Source organism: Gekko japonicus, unplaced genomic scaffold, assembly GCF_001447785.1.
Source record: "Gekko japonicus isolate JY-2015 unplaced genomic scaffold, Gekko_japonicus_V1.1 scaffold1529, whole genome shotgun sequence".
Taxonomy (NCBI): Eukaryota; Metazoa; Chordata; class Lepidosauria; order Squamata; family Gekkonidae; genus Gekko; species Gekko japonicus.
In genome coordinates, this window is record NW_015173717.1 from 392,418 (window position 1) to 404,425 (window position 12,008).

Below are 12,008 nucleotides of genomic sequence, written 5' to 3' on the forward strand. Positions count from 1 at the left end.
GGAGGGAGGGGGCGCGCCGCGCGCCCCTCCCTCTCGGGGGTGGGGGGCGGGGGTGGGTGCTGGAAGCCATGGCCAGGCGCCTCTGGGTGCCCTCCCAGTACACCGCCCGGCCTTTCCGCTGGGCAGGGGGCCCCAACGGGACTGACTCCCTGGCCACCCTCTTTGCCTTCCGCAACCGCTCGCCCTTTTTCCCCGCCGACCTGGACGTGGACGACATGGGCGACTTCGAGAGTGGCAGCCGCTACGAGGGGGAGTCCCAGAGCCGGCTGGCGAAGGCCCTGCTGATCGTGGCCTACTCCGTCATCATCTGCATCTCCCTCTTTGGCAACCTGGTGGTCTGCCACGTGGTGGCCAAGAACAAGAGGATGCACTCGGCCACCAGCCTCTTCATCGTCAACCTGGCCCTGGCCGACATCATGATCACCATCCTCAACACCCCCTTCACGCTGGTAAGCCCCACTGGGACCCCTGACTTCAAGCCTCCTCTCCTTCCAGGCACACCCTCCATCCTGAAGCATCGGCAGATCGACAGAAGAATAAAGTGGGAAGGATGGGGAAAGAGCGATCAATAAGCCACTGTTGGGTGCTTTTACACATGTTGGGTGATGCACTTTCAAGGCACTTCAGCAGTCATTTGCAAGTGGATTTTCCAGCGTGACAAAGGAAAAGCCATTTGCAAATGATGGTCAAAGTGCTTTGAAAGTGCATCATCCAGTGGGTGTGAAAACAGCCTGTACCCCAAATCTACTGGTGTGCCAGGACACAGCCAGTGAAGCAATAATAGAAGGGAGATAGATCAGGATGGGTGGCCATGTTTCTCTGCAGCAATAGAAAAGAGCAAGAGTCCAGCAGCACCTTAAGGACGAACAAAACTGGTGGAAGGATAGGCGCTTCCGTGAGTCACGGGCCCAGTGCTCCCTCTACGCTGTGGAGTCCTGTGAGCAAAAATTCTACTTTGTGAGCTACTGGCATTAAAGTTGTGAGCGAGCAGTTTGGCTACTGCATCAATTAGTTTGCTCTGGAGCCCTCCTTCCTGAGCTAAGGCAAAAATGTGTGAGCCGGAGGCTAAAAAACTGTGAGCTAGCTCACACTCTCTCAGCTTAGAGGGAACATTACGGCTCACTCCTTCAGGTACAGTGACTCACAAAAGCTCCTCCCCTGCCACAAATGTTGTTTGTCTTTGAGGTGCTCCTGGACTCTCGCTCTTTTCTGCTGGCCACGTGGAGAGAGAGCCTTCTTCCACAGCATCACTGAGGGCCCCCATCAGTGCACTGGCTTTGCAGAAGGGGCTAGAAAACGCTTCCAAGTGGCGTTCCTCCCCTGAAGCTCTCTCCACGCGAACCTCCACTCCAGGAAGGCTCTGGGCCTGCACGGAGAGGCTCCTTGCCATACCAGGCACCTGAGTAGTTAGCAGCACAAAGCTGATGCCGAATGTGTCGATCCAGGGAAGTGACCATGAGCTGGATCCAGCCAGGCTAGCTTTTCTGCTATTGGAAGGAGTGGGGCCATTTCCACCAGTTCCTTTTTCTTGCAGCAGAGACCCGATATGCTTCGCATGCTGCTCCTGAGGGTCCCCTGTCCCCAGAGGGAGGAGGGAGGGAGGAGCAGTCTGTTCCGCTGACAAAAGTCCCTGGCGTAAGTTGCCAGCATAGTCTGGATCCAGCCCATCACAGCTTCCAGGGAGATGAAAAGTTTGCCACTCATTCCCACCCTTCCCCTTTGCCCCCAAAGAGGTTTCATTTGCTCAGCCTCTAACTCTCTGTCTGGACAGCATGCCAGAGCTGAGTTACCTGACTACGGACACAGAATGTAGGAAGATGAGTCAGACCCTTCTTCCATCGGTTAGCAGGTCTCTGGGAAACTGGTGGGGAAAGAGATCTGTCCTAGCTTGAGTTCTTCGAAAGGAGATGCTTGGAACACAGCCTGGGAACTCTGGCATGCAACGTGCCTGCTCTACCGCTGAGCCATGCCTCTCTCCACCCAATGATGATGGAAAGGCATTCTGCATATGCTTAGAGCCCTTCAGTTCATGTATTCAGGAGCTAAGACCCAGCACTGGCAGCAGCTTTGGGGGTTGTATTTCAGTAGAGCTTTGGGCACGGCTCTTGTTTTCTTGTCATAGATACAGATGGTTGGTGTAGTCTTGTACTTAATGTTGGAACGTATCTGCCAACTTTGCTTACTGGGGCAGTTCTGGCAGGCTGGGCTAGGGCACAGTGACATTTCACAGTTCTGGAAATGTTACCGTTTGGGGACGAAGATGCTAAGTGACAAAGTATGTGGTGGTATGAGAACTGAGTGTGAACATATAACTTTAAGGGGGGAGGAAGATTTATATTTTGAAAGCTATTTATTTACAAAATTTGCACCCCACATTTATGCCCTTCTAAAGGCATAAATAAATAAATAAATAAATAAATAAATAAATAAGCAAGCAGTGGCTCAAGTGGTTAAGACGCTGAACTGCGGGCTGTGGAAGGTCGGTAGTTCAGCAGTTCGAGACCCGAGTGTGTCGCATGACGGAGTGAGCTCCCGTCTAGTTCCAGCTCCTGCCAACCTAGCAGTTAGAAAGCAAGAAATTGCAAGTAGATAAATAGGGACCGCTTCGGTGGGAAGGTAACAGCGTTCCGTGTGCCTTGGTGTTTAGTCATGCCGGCCACATGACCACGGAAACGTCTTCGGACAGCGCTGGCTCTTCGGCTTGGAAACGGAGATGAGCACCGTAACCCTAGAGTCGGATTTGACTGGCTTTCGAGCAAGAGTCGGATTCGACTGGCTTTCGAGCAAGGGCTGATGGTTTTCCCCACCCCCTTCTCTCGTTTTCCTTCTCCTTCTGGTTAGGCAGGTGCCATTTTGCTTCCTCCTTCTCACATGCCAGGAAGAACTACATGCTGCAAGAGGGCAAAGGCCAATGTCTTTCTTGCCCAAAATCCTGGATACCAGGCAGGGCTTACGAAGCTGGGTAGACATGGAGACTAATGCTACTGTTTAGTAGTGGGCTCACGAGACTATTGTGGTTTCAGCATAGCTCTTTATTTCAGTAACGTTAAGAACAACAACAACACACACGGCAAGCCGCAACTATATATAAAACCCCCAGTCCTAAACCCACCCACAAAATACAATAAACCAATAAGAACGTAGAAGCTTGGAGCCTTCATTTGCATGGCGTCACTGACACTTCTGTTACCTGATTGGCCTGCTCTGCGAGGGCGGCCAATCTGAATGTAGCTGCAAGGAGCCTCTCTAACAGTGCTTATTCATTTGAAGCTCTGACTACACAACAGTTACACTTGCCTTAAACAATGCTGCAGTGGGTGGGGGGGGGTGGGGGGGACAGCCAAACAACCGGCTTGCTTCACTCACTCTGGATGCCAGGTGGCACTGCAGAGTAGGGGAGGGGTTCAAGGCAGATAGTATGCTTCCCCACCCTGGATGCTGGGATTCAGGAAAAATTCCTTCCTCGACATGGAAAACAAAGAAAGTGTAGCTTAGTTGTGTTTTCCATTGATACCAAATGGAGAAGCTAAAACGAATAAATGCAAGAATGAATGACACAAACACAAAAGTTTTAGAAATGAAAGCAAAATGAAATTAAAATGGGGGGAAATTGCCCAAATCGAGCTCAGCTCTGGGACCCAGCAATTTGTGCAGTTCAGAATGAACTGAAGGGTTAGCATGATTTAATGCTCCCATCTGGTTTTTAAGTGTGTGGGCATACGTGCACGTGGGTATAAAGCTCCTTGTTTTAATTCCTGGCGGGCACCATCTCATGTGCCACCTGATCTTCTCTCCTAGGTGCGATTTGTCAGCAGTACCTGGGTTTTTGGGAAACTGATGTGCCACATCAGCCGGTTTGTCCAGTACTGCTCTGTTCATGTGTCAGTGCTGACCCTTGCAGCGATCGCTCTGGACCGCCATCAGGTATGAATCAGAGGCACTCTGCCACAAAATCAGAGCTATGCACAAAAGTAGCTCAGACGATGTACTGAAAGATTCCTCTTCTGCAATTAGAAACATCTATGCATGTTGAGCAGTTTACATCTATTGGCAAAATTTCTTCTAATGGGATTCAGGTTCTCAAGTGATGCATTTCTTTCAAATACTGGCTCCTGTTTTTCTCAATGCAATTGGAAGTTGCTTTCAGCACATTGGAACATAATTACAGATCTAATGAAAGACACATATTAAAACTATCACCATACTGCGAGATGCACAAAGCCAGGATCTGATTGCAACATAAAGTTAAATGCCAGCAGTCATAATCTGGAACCTCCCCACAAAGGCCAGGTGAAGCAGGAAGGCTTATAATGTCAGTTGCTGGCAAATGTTTCTGGGGGAGGCTTTGCCACAAGATCAGCATGCCAGATGATACGATTCTGTCCCAACATCCCAAAACAGGAACATGAAGGCATTATCTTACATTATTATTCCTCTAGGTAATGTTTTATATTGGCTGGTCGCTTGGCCGTATAAATAAACTTGAACTTGAACTGTGGTAAAAGGACCTTTCACCATAGCTATCTGTAAAAATGTACTGCTCTGCGAAGTCAACATTGAATTTTGTACTCTTGAGTGCTCAGAGGCTACCATCAGACTGCCTTTACAGGTAGTCCAGTCGAAAGGCTGCAGAAAAAGTCCCGTTCTGAGGGCTTTTCCTGCTCAAGTTATTTTGTCACTTATGTGACTGTGTAGAGTGTCTTTTCATTCTCCTCTGCACCTGTTTTGCTCCCTCTGGTGGTCACTTCAGTCTTTCCTAGCTGTTTCTCGGGGGTGGGGGGTTGGGAGCACTTTAAAAGTCCTTGTACAAACACTGGAGAAACAGCAACGAAAGACTGAAGCGACCACTAGAGGGAGCAAAAGATATGTGACACCACTCATGAGTCATCCCAAGCAATGAGAGAGAGAGAGAATAATTTTCTAGTTTCTAATTGGTGCTTTACGTCCCTGCTTTTGTTTGCTACAAACAAAACTGTGTAGTGAAATCATCACCCCTATGATTGTTGGAGACAAAATGCTCAGTTAGAGCCACTTCTGAGATATTGTGTCTTATGCAATTAAAGTGCGCATTTTAGAGCAGGGACGTACATCAGATACTTTTGCAGGAAGAAGCTAAGTGGATATTCCGGTTAAATTCACTCTTTCCTCCTGGCACCAGAAAAGGTGTCTGTTGGCACCATGCTGCCCATGGGTACCATGTTGCCCTGACAGAGCATGTCAACAAAGGTAGGGGCAAAGGTTGTCCCTGCGTCCCCCCAACAGTTCTTAGTCGGAATACTTCTGGATTCTGAGTGGCATATTCAGCCAGAACCAAGATGAAACCAGTCCTCGTTGGTTATTGATCTCAATAAGACATCATTTCAAACGTATGTTTCTGGGATTAGGTTCTAAGATGACTCCCTTTTGAAGGAATATTTGCAAACCCAGAGTGAAAGCTCTATCAACTCTGTGACTTTCTTAGGTTATCATGCATCCCTTGAAGCCCCGCATGTCCATCGTGAAAGGAGGAATTTGCATCATCATCATCTGGGTGATGGCCAGCTGTTTCTCTCTGCCACACGCAATCTACCAGAAGCTGATATGGTTTCCTAATGGGTAAGAGGAATGATCAGCCACATTGCTAAAGGCGACACCACTTGCATTCGTTTTTTCTGTAAATGTTATAAATGATGCAACAGGAGGAGAGCACGTCCAGAATAACTGCATTTGAGCTTTCAACTCTTAACAGTGTTATTTCAATTGGCTGATGCTCTGAATTGCTAGTCCCTGGGCTTTGCTCTCCAGAACTACTTCCCTCCATACAACCAAGAACAGCAAAGCTTGGTTCCTGCTATCAGCCACAACGATTATGCTATTTACATTTACGTATGTACACGAACAGCTGATGAGATGGTCAAAGGGTTTCTGGGCTACACCATGAAGATAGATCCAGGTGGGCGGCCATGTTGTTCTGAAGCAGCAGAACAAGGTTTGAGTCCATTCGGGCACCTTGAAGACCAACAAAGTTGTATTCTGGACCACCTCAGCCTGCAGGTGATAGGGGTGGGGAATATTTATTGAATGGGGGGGGGGATCTGCACACGAAACACCAGGTGTGTTATGAAAACAGGCCAGGCTAGGTGCTCTGCAGGCACATGAGAGCTTATAGCCAGAATAAAACTTTGTTGGCCTTAAAGGTGCCACTGGACTCAAACTTTGCTCTGGGCTACACCAGTGAAGACTACAGCTGCATAAATGGCTGTCCGCCATTAAAAAAAATCACTGCACATAATAAACTAAACGTCTGGAATAAGATTTCTCACCTATCCTTTTTTCATGATACACCTAGTGTTTTGCATGCAGCAACCCCCCCCCCCCCCCAAGACTATTCAATAAATATTCCCCACCACTATTGTCTGCAGGCTGAAGGGGTCCAGGGGAAAATGTATCACCCTCACCTGTGTTTTGCACATAACCAAGGCTGCTTCCATACCAGGATGCTTTTCCGTTGCAGTCTGGCTGCTGATGTGTTTTTGCAACAGAGATTCTAGACAGCCTTGGGTATTCTCTTTTCTGTGTGGCTTCCCTTTCACTCCTGATGTGCATTGACTCCCCCACACACACACACACTGTGTTGTAATGTGACTCTCCACACATCCTGTTTTAATTTGCATTATAAAAATCAAATTTTGAGGACCAATAGAAACAACACAGTACTTTAAAAACATTTTTTTAAGTCCCCATATTTGCAGACCCCTCCAACTGTCCTCTTTTCCTCCCTGAAAGGCAGGATGAGCCGTGGGTGATTCTCTTCTGTTGTTGTTTTTTTTTAAAAAAAGAACCACCATCAGGATGAGTAACACATTACCTTCCATAACCTTTTTAAAAATCCTTGTGTGAGCAGACCCTCTCACAGTCCTCTCCCCTCTTCCTAAAAGGCAGGTGATTCTCTCCTGTTATGATAACTTCTCCAGGGGACTGGCCCCTTGTGGTCATCAACAAACGAAAAGAGCAACTGACTCGCACTACACCAAAGTCCTGCAATTACGCTATTTCCCTTTCAGACCCCAAAAACTGCTCCTGTTGATAGCGTCCTGCCTGGGAAATAGTGGCGGAATCTGCATTTGTCTTTCCCACCAGTGTCCCAGCCTTTTGACTCCATCTTCAAAAAAGCTGTCTACATTTGGTGTCGTTTTCACACCTCAACAGTACTAGTATACTTTTGCACGTCCGCATATGTTTATCGCCCTTTCAGGGTGGCTCCACTGTCATTGCGCCTCCCCACTGCTTTAAAAGAATCTTCTCCAAACAACCTTCAAACAAGCATAGAGGAAAGACGGCGTAGCAGCAGCACGAAAATGATATAAAAATGCAAATGCAGATTCGGCCAGTGTTTTTTAAAACAGGTTTTGGAAGGTTAGCATCACAAGCTGCCTAAGTCCTGGAAATATGAGTTTTAGCAGTACCTCTAGCTGCACTTGAAACAAGCATGCTATAAGTGGTCGTCTCACGGTTCTCGAACTGGTAGGCTGCCTGGAATCTAGAAATTCCATGACTGAAGGTGAGCTGCAGCCGTGGCAACCACTGGCACAGCACAGGCCTTCTGCAAATTTAATAGTATTTTACATCATTTATTATCTGCCTTTCTTGTGGAGATATAAGGCAAAAAGGAGATTTCAGCAGGTACAGTTTCTCTTATCCCTGCATGGCAAGCCACATCTACTCACATTCCATCTGTTATGCAACCCTCCAAGATAAAGGAGTCCTATACCCCCCACTTTCATCTTCTCAACCCAGGGGGGTCCCCAACCTTTTCAAGCCTGTGGACACCTTAGGAATTCTGACGCAGGGTGGTGGGTGCAACCAAAAAATGACTGCCGTAGGAGGTGGAGCCAACCATGCAATGTCAAGGAGTAGGGGTGACAGGTCCCCCCTGTCACCAGTGGGGAATGGGGGTATAGGACGTCCAGATCCAGGCTGAGAAACTTCTGGAGATTTGGGGGTGGAGCCTGGGAAGGACAGGGACCTCAGTGGGGCACAAGGCCATAAAGTCCACCCTTCAACGCATCCAGTTCCTCCAGGGGAGCTGATCTCTGTAGTCCGGAGATGAGCTGTAATTCCAGGGCATCCCTATCAAGGAGCAAGGTATGTATTATAACTCCAAGAGTAGCTCCAAGAGCCAGTTTGGTGTAGTGGTTAAGTGCGCAGACGCTAATCTGGGAGAACCGGGTTTGATTCCCCACTCCTCCACTCGCACCTGCTGGATGGCCTTGGGCAAGCCCTAGTTCTGTCCTTGAAAGGGCAGTTCTCTCAGAGCTCTCTCAGCCCCACCTACCTCACAGGGTGTCTGTTGTGGGGAGGGGAAGGGGCTGTTTCCAGGGGCGGTTGCGCCAGTTGTGGGGCCGGCTGTTGGGCTATTGGTTCGAGTTACTCTGGAAGAGAGCCGCCCGGTGGAGCCTCTTCGCTGGGATGGATTTCGGCTGGAATGTCGGGTTCCTGAATGGGACCGCTTGTCCTTGAAAGGGCAGTTTCTCTCAGAGCTCTCTCAGCCCCACCCACCTCACAGGGTGTCTGTTGTGGGGAGGGGAAGAGAAAGGACTTTGTAAGCCACTCTGAAACTCCGAGTGAAGGGCCATGGGGTATAAATCCAATCTCTTCTTCCTCTTCTTCTTCTTCAACATTTCAGCCAGAAGCTCTGATTAACAGGATGCCTTTGAATCTCCAATGGCCAATCAGAAGCTCTGCTGGCAAAAGCCCCCCCCCCCGGGCCCTGCCCATCTTCTGAGAGTACTTAGTGGGCACCCTGCTGGGGACCCCCCGCCCTAGAGCCGAGTCCCAAAAGGGTTAAGGATGGCTAGCCTACCTCCATATCTTTAGAAGTTGGCGTGCTTTTTTTACTTTGGAATTTTGTCTTCCTCTCTTCCAGAAACAGAACAATACGAATGGCTTGCCTCCCCAGCTTCCCACCTCCAACTGACCTTTTCTGGAAGTACCTAGATCTGACTACCTTTGTCCTTCTGTACCTTCTCCCTTTGTTGGTGATCTCCATCACTTACGCCATGGTTGCCAAGAAGCTCTGGATGAGGAATGCCATCGGCGATGTGACCATGGAGCAGTACTACGCCCACCAGCGCAAGAAGAGAATGACTCTGAAGATGCTTATGGTAGTCGTAATGGTCTTTGCCGTTTGCTGGTTCCCCCTCAATTGCTATCTGGTTCTCATGTCTAGCAAGGCAATCCACAGCAACAACGCCCTTTACTTCGCTTTCCACTGGTTTGCCATGAGCAGCACCTGCTACAATCCCTTCATCTACTGCTGGCTGAATGAGAGCTTCCGCTCAGAGCTGAAGTCCCTGCTGGGCGTCTGCTGGCGGAAGGATGTCTCCGGGAATCATGCCCGGCAGTCCGTATCACCTCCTTTCAGACATGCCTGGGATGAGAATTGCCACTGCAAACAAGACGACACCTCTCAGCACACAAGGGAGGAGTCCCATAGGCATTCAGCCAGGACAGACATCTCTATAGTTCAGCCAATTATGACAGGAAGAAGCTAACTTTCTGGGTGAGCCATCTTCCTGGGCTTTGAATGGAGAGTGCCTCAGTTGTGCCTGCAGAGAGAGCGCAAGCACATTTGGGAAAGCAGCAAATCTTCATTTGATAGCTGAGCTTTGCAGAAACCAGGACGTGGTGCCTTTTGACCCCAGAAACCCATTAATGCTTAGAATGCACTGCTACAATGCACCACTTAGATAGTACAGAAAATCATTTTAAAAATACAATTTCCAAATAAAATTCCATGCCATTCACCATAGGACCAAGGTCTCAAGTGCACCTCTGTATGAAGTTTGATTTGGAAACTGCAGTTTAAGATATAACTTTTGTCCCGGTCCACCAGCCCCGGGATGATCCTTCACAACCCCAGAGGCATACCCACACCCCAACTCACCCCAGGAATGACGGACGAGCCGGGGAGGATCGACGGCACAACCCCCCACAAAGGGCGCGGCACGGCGGGGCGACTCCCGAGAGCCCAGGCAAGACGTACAGTGCTGGCAGGGCGAGACCCACCCAGCGCACTCCCTTGAGAGGCGCGAAGCAGGCCCCACGGGGCGGCAACAGAAGGCACCCAGCGGCGTGGCCTCAGGCAGAGAAGACCGCCTCCAGCCCACCGCTTACCACACCCCAGACACCCGAGGAGCGTCCTGGCCTATGAACAAGGGCGGGGCCGGATGGGGGAGGAGGGAGACGGGGAAGATGGGTGGCGCTGGCAGGGGAGTGTGGGGAATAAAAAGAGGGGCTCTTGGAGAGGCCCGGGGAGGAAGAACGTGAGAAGGAGACACTACGCACGACGGCTAGAGAGAGAGAGCTAGGGCGAGTGATCTCCGGCTTACGGGGCAGAGGGACCTGAGGGGTGCTGCTAACCCCGTTCCCTGCTGTTCTGAGGTCCCATCGCGGCTCCCTTTTGCGACTCCACCCCGACTGCCAGCGCAACCCAGCCGGACGCCACGGCTACCGGTGGGGACCCCCCCGACACCCAGGAGAGGCCCGTCACAACTTTATCTATACAGTGTCCAGGGATATAAACTACACCAGGCATAAGCGGTGTGGACTCTGCGCATGTCAAAAACAAGGGCGGGGCAGTATCTGTGTGCTGACTGGGACAAGACAGGATATCTGGTTTGGACGCAGTCCTTGACTAGCAGTCAGGCACAAGAGTGCCATCTTCTCCCATCCCTATAGGGTTGCCAAATCTTACCATGTTAAAAGCGGGGGAGTCCAGGGCCGTCTCCGGAACTTCTCGAGCGGACCACTACCATTCGAGGAAAAACCATAGAGTTTCCCCTCGAATGCTAGAGCGTCCCCCCCCCGCAACGTGCCCAACATGATGACATCACTTCCGAGTGACGCCGTCGCACTGGGCATATCTGCGTACCCAGCACTTTGGGGGTGGGGTTTTCCCCGGTGGCCCAATCCAGGCCAGCGGGTTAGGGACCTATCGAGCGGGGGTTCCTCTGCCCCCTCGGGGGACCTGGCAACCCTACATCCCTACATGTTTTGAATAGTATCACTGCCACACAGAAAGCTAGAAATTTGCTTTTGTTCCGGACTAACAGATAAGAAGTTCACCCTGCCCTGCCCTACAGATAATGCCGTTTTCTGTTGTAACAATTCAGCCCATATTTAATGTCAGTGAGGCAAACAACTCCCATGGAACTGCCAGCTATTATAGTAGACCAAAGAAGCTGAACCAACTGATGCATAGGTCCAAAGAGATGCATTTGCAACTGTGGGCTCCATAGAGCCATGCCCACCAAGCAAATTACGCAGCTCAGCCATGCAGTGGGTTTGTGGGAGGCATCAAGGGCCCATCCCCTTGGCTCACTTGGCTCCTCCTCCCCCTCCTCCAGTTAGAGATATATGCTGGGCAGCTTGGTCCACTGGATCAGAGCCCTGTGCTGGCCGAGAAATGCAGAGATTTTAATCCTCCTGGCTGAAATTCAGGCCTTTTTCTTCCATGAAAAACTCATTGGGAGATCTTTCACTGTGACTTGTTATGTTTGCCAGAGAATATTTTTTCCTCCGCAAGATTAAAGTCATTTCTGATAAAGAAACAGTATTTTTATTTCCTCACTCCACTCGGCATGACTTGGAAAGGCTGTCAGTTGGCATTCATTGTCTAATCATGGGTGAATTCATACATTCTGTACAGGAAGCCAGGCCACTTTGATAGCTGCTCTGCACAGGAAACTCTGCTATGCATTTGTAGAAGGCCCAATAGTCCTAAAAACCCACTTCAGGAGTTGACACAGCCCTACAATTCACAACTCAAATTTGAACACAGGAAGCTGCCTTCGGTCTATTTAAAGTCAGAATTGCTACTCAGACTGGCGGGGGGGGGGTCTCGAGGGCCTCAAGTCGATGTCTTTCAAATCAACTGATCCTTTAAATTGCTGGGGATTGAACACGGGACCTTTGCATGCCAGTCAAGATGCTCTGCCACTGAGCAGAACCAAAGCAGATGCTCTGCC

At 49.8% G+C, this 12,008-nt stretch overlaps 1 protein-coding gene across 1 annotated transcript; it reads left to right on the plus strand.

Annotated features, from left to right (window-relative positions):
- Positions 1–68: 68 nt before the first annotated feature.
- Positions 69–10,158, plus strand: LOC107120610 (probable G-protein coupled receptor 83). The gene is made up of 4 exons (XM_015423342.1): positions 69–449; positions 3,799–3,924; positions 5,462–5,595; positions 8,906–10,158. Exons 1-4 carry the CDS (start codon positions 69–71, stop codon positions 9,531–9,533), a joined length of 1,269 nt encoding a protein of 422 aa, XP_015278828.1. The 3' UTR covers positions 9,534–10,158.
- Positions 10,159–12,008: the final 1,850 nt, after the last annotated feature.

Excerpts from the sequence above, each read along its gene's own strand:
- LOC107120610 (XM_015423342.1), top strand. The coding sequence starts at position 69 with ATGGCCAGGCGCCTCTGGGTGCCCTCCCAGTACACCGCCCGGCCTTTC. Across the intron at positions 450-3,798 it reads TCAACACCCCCTTCACGCTG|GTGCGATTTGTCAGCAGTAC; the intron begins GTAAGCCCCACT and ends CTTCTCTCCTAG. Across the intron at positions 5,596-8,905 it reads CTGATATGGTTTCCTAATGG|AAACAGAACAATACGAATGG; the intron begins GTAAGAGGAATG and ends CCTCTCTTCCAG.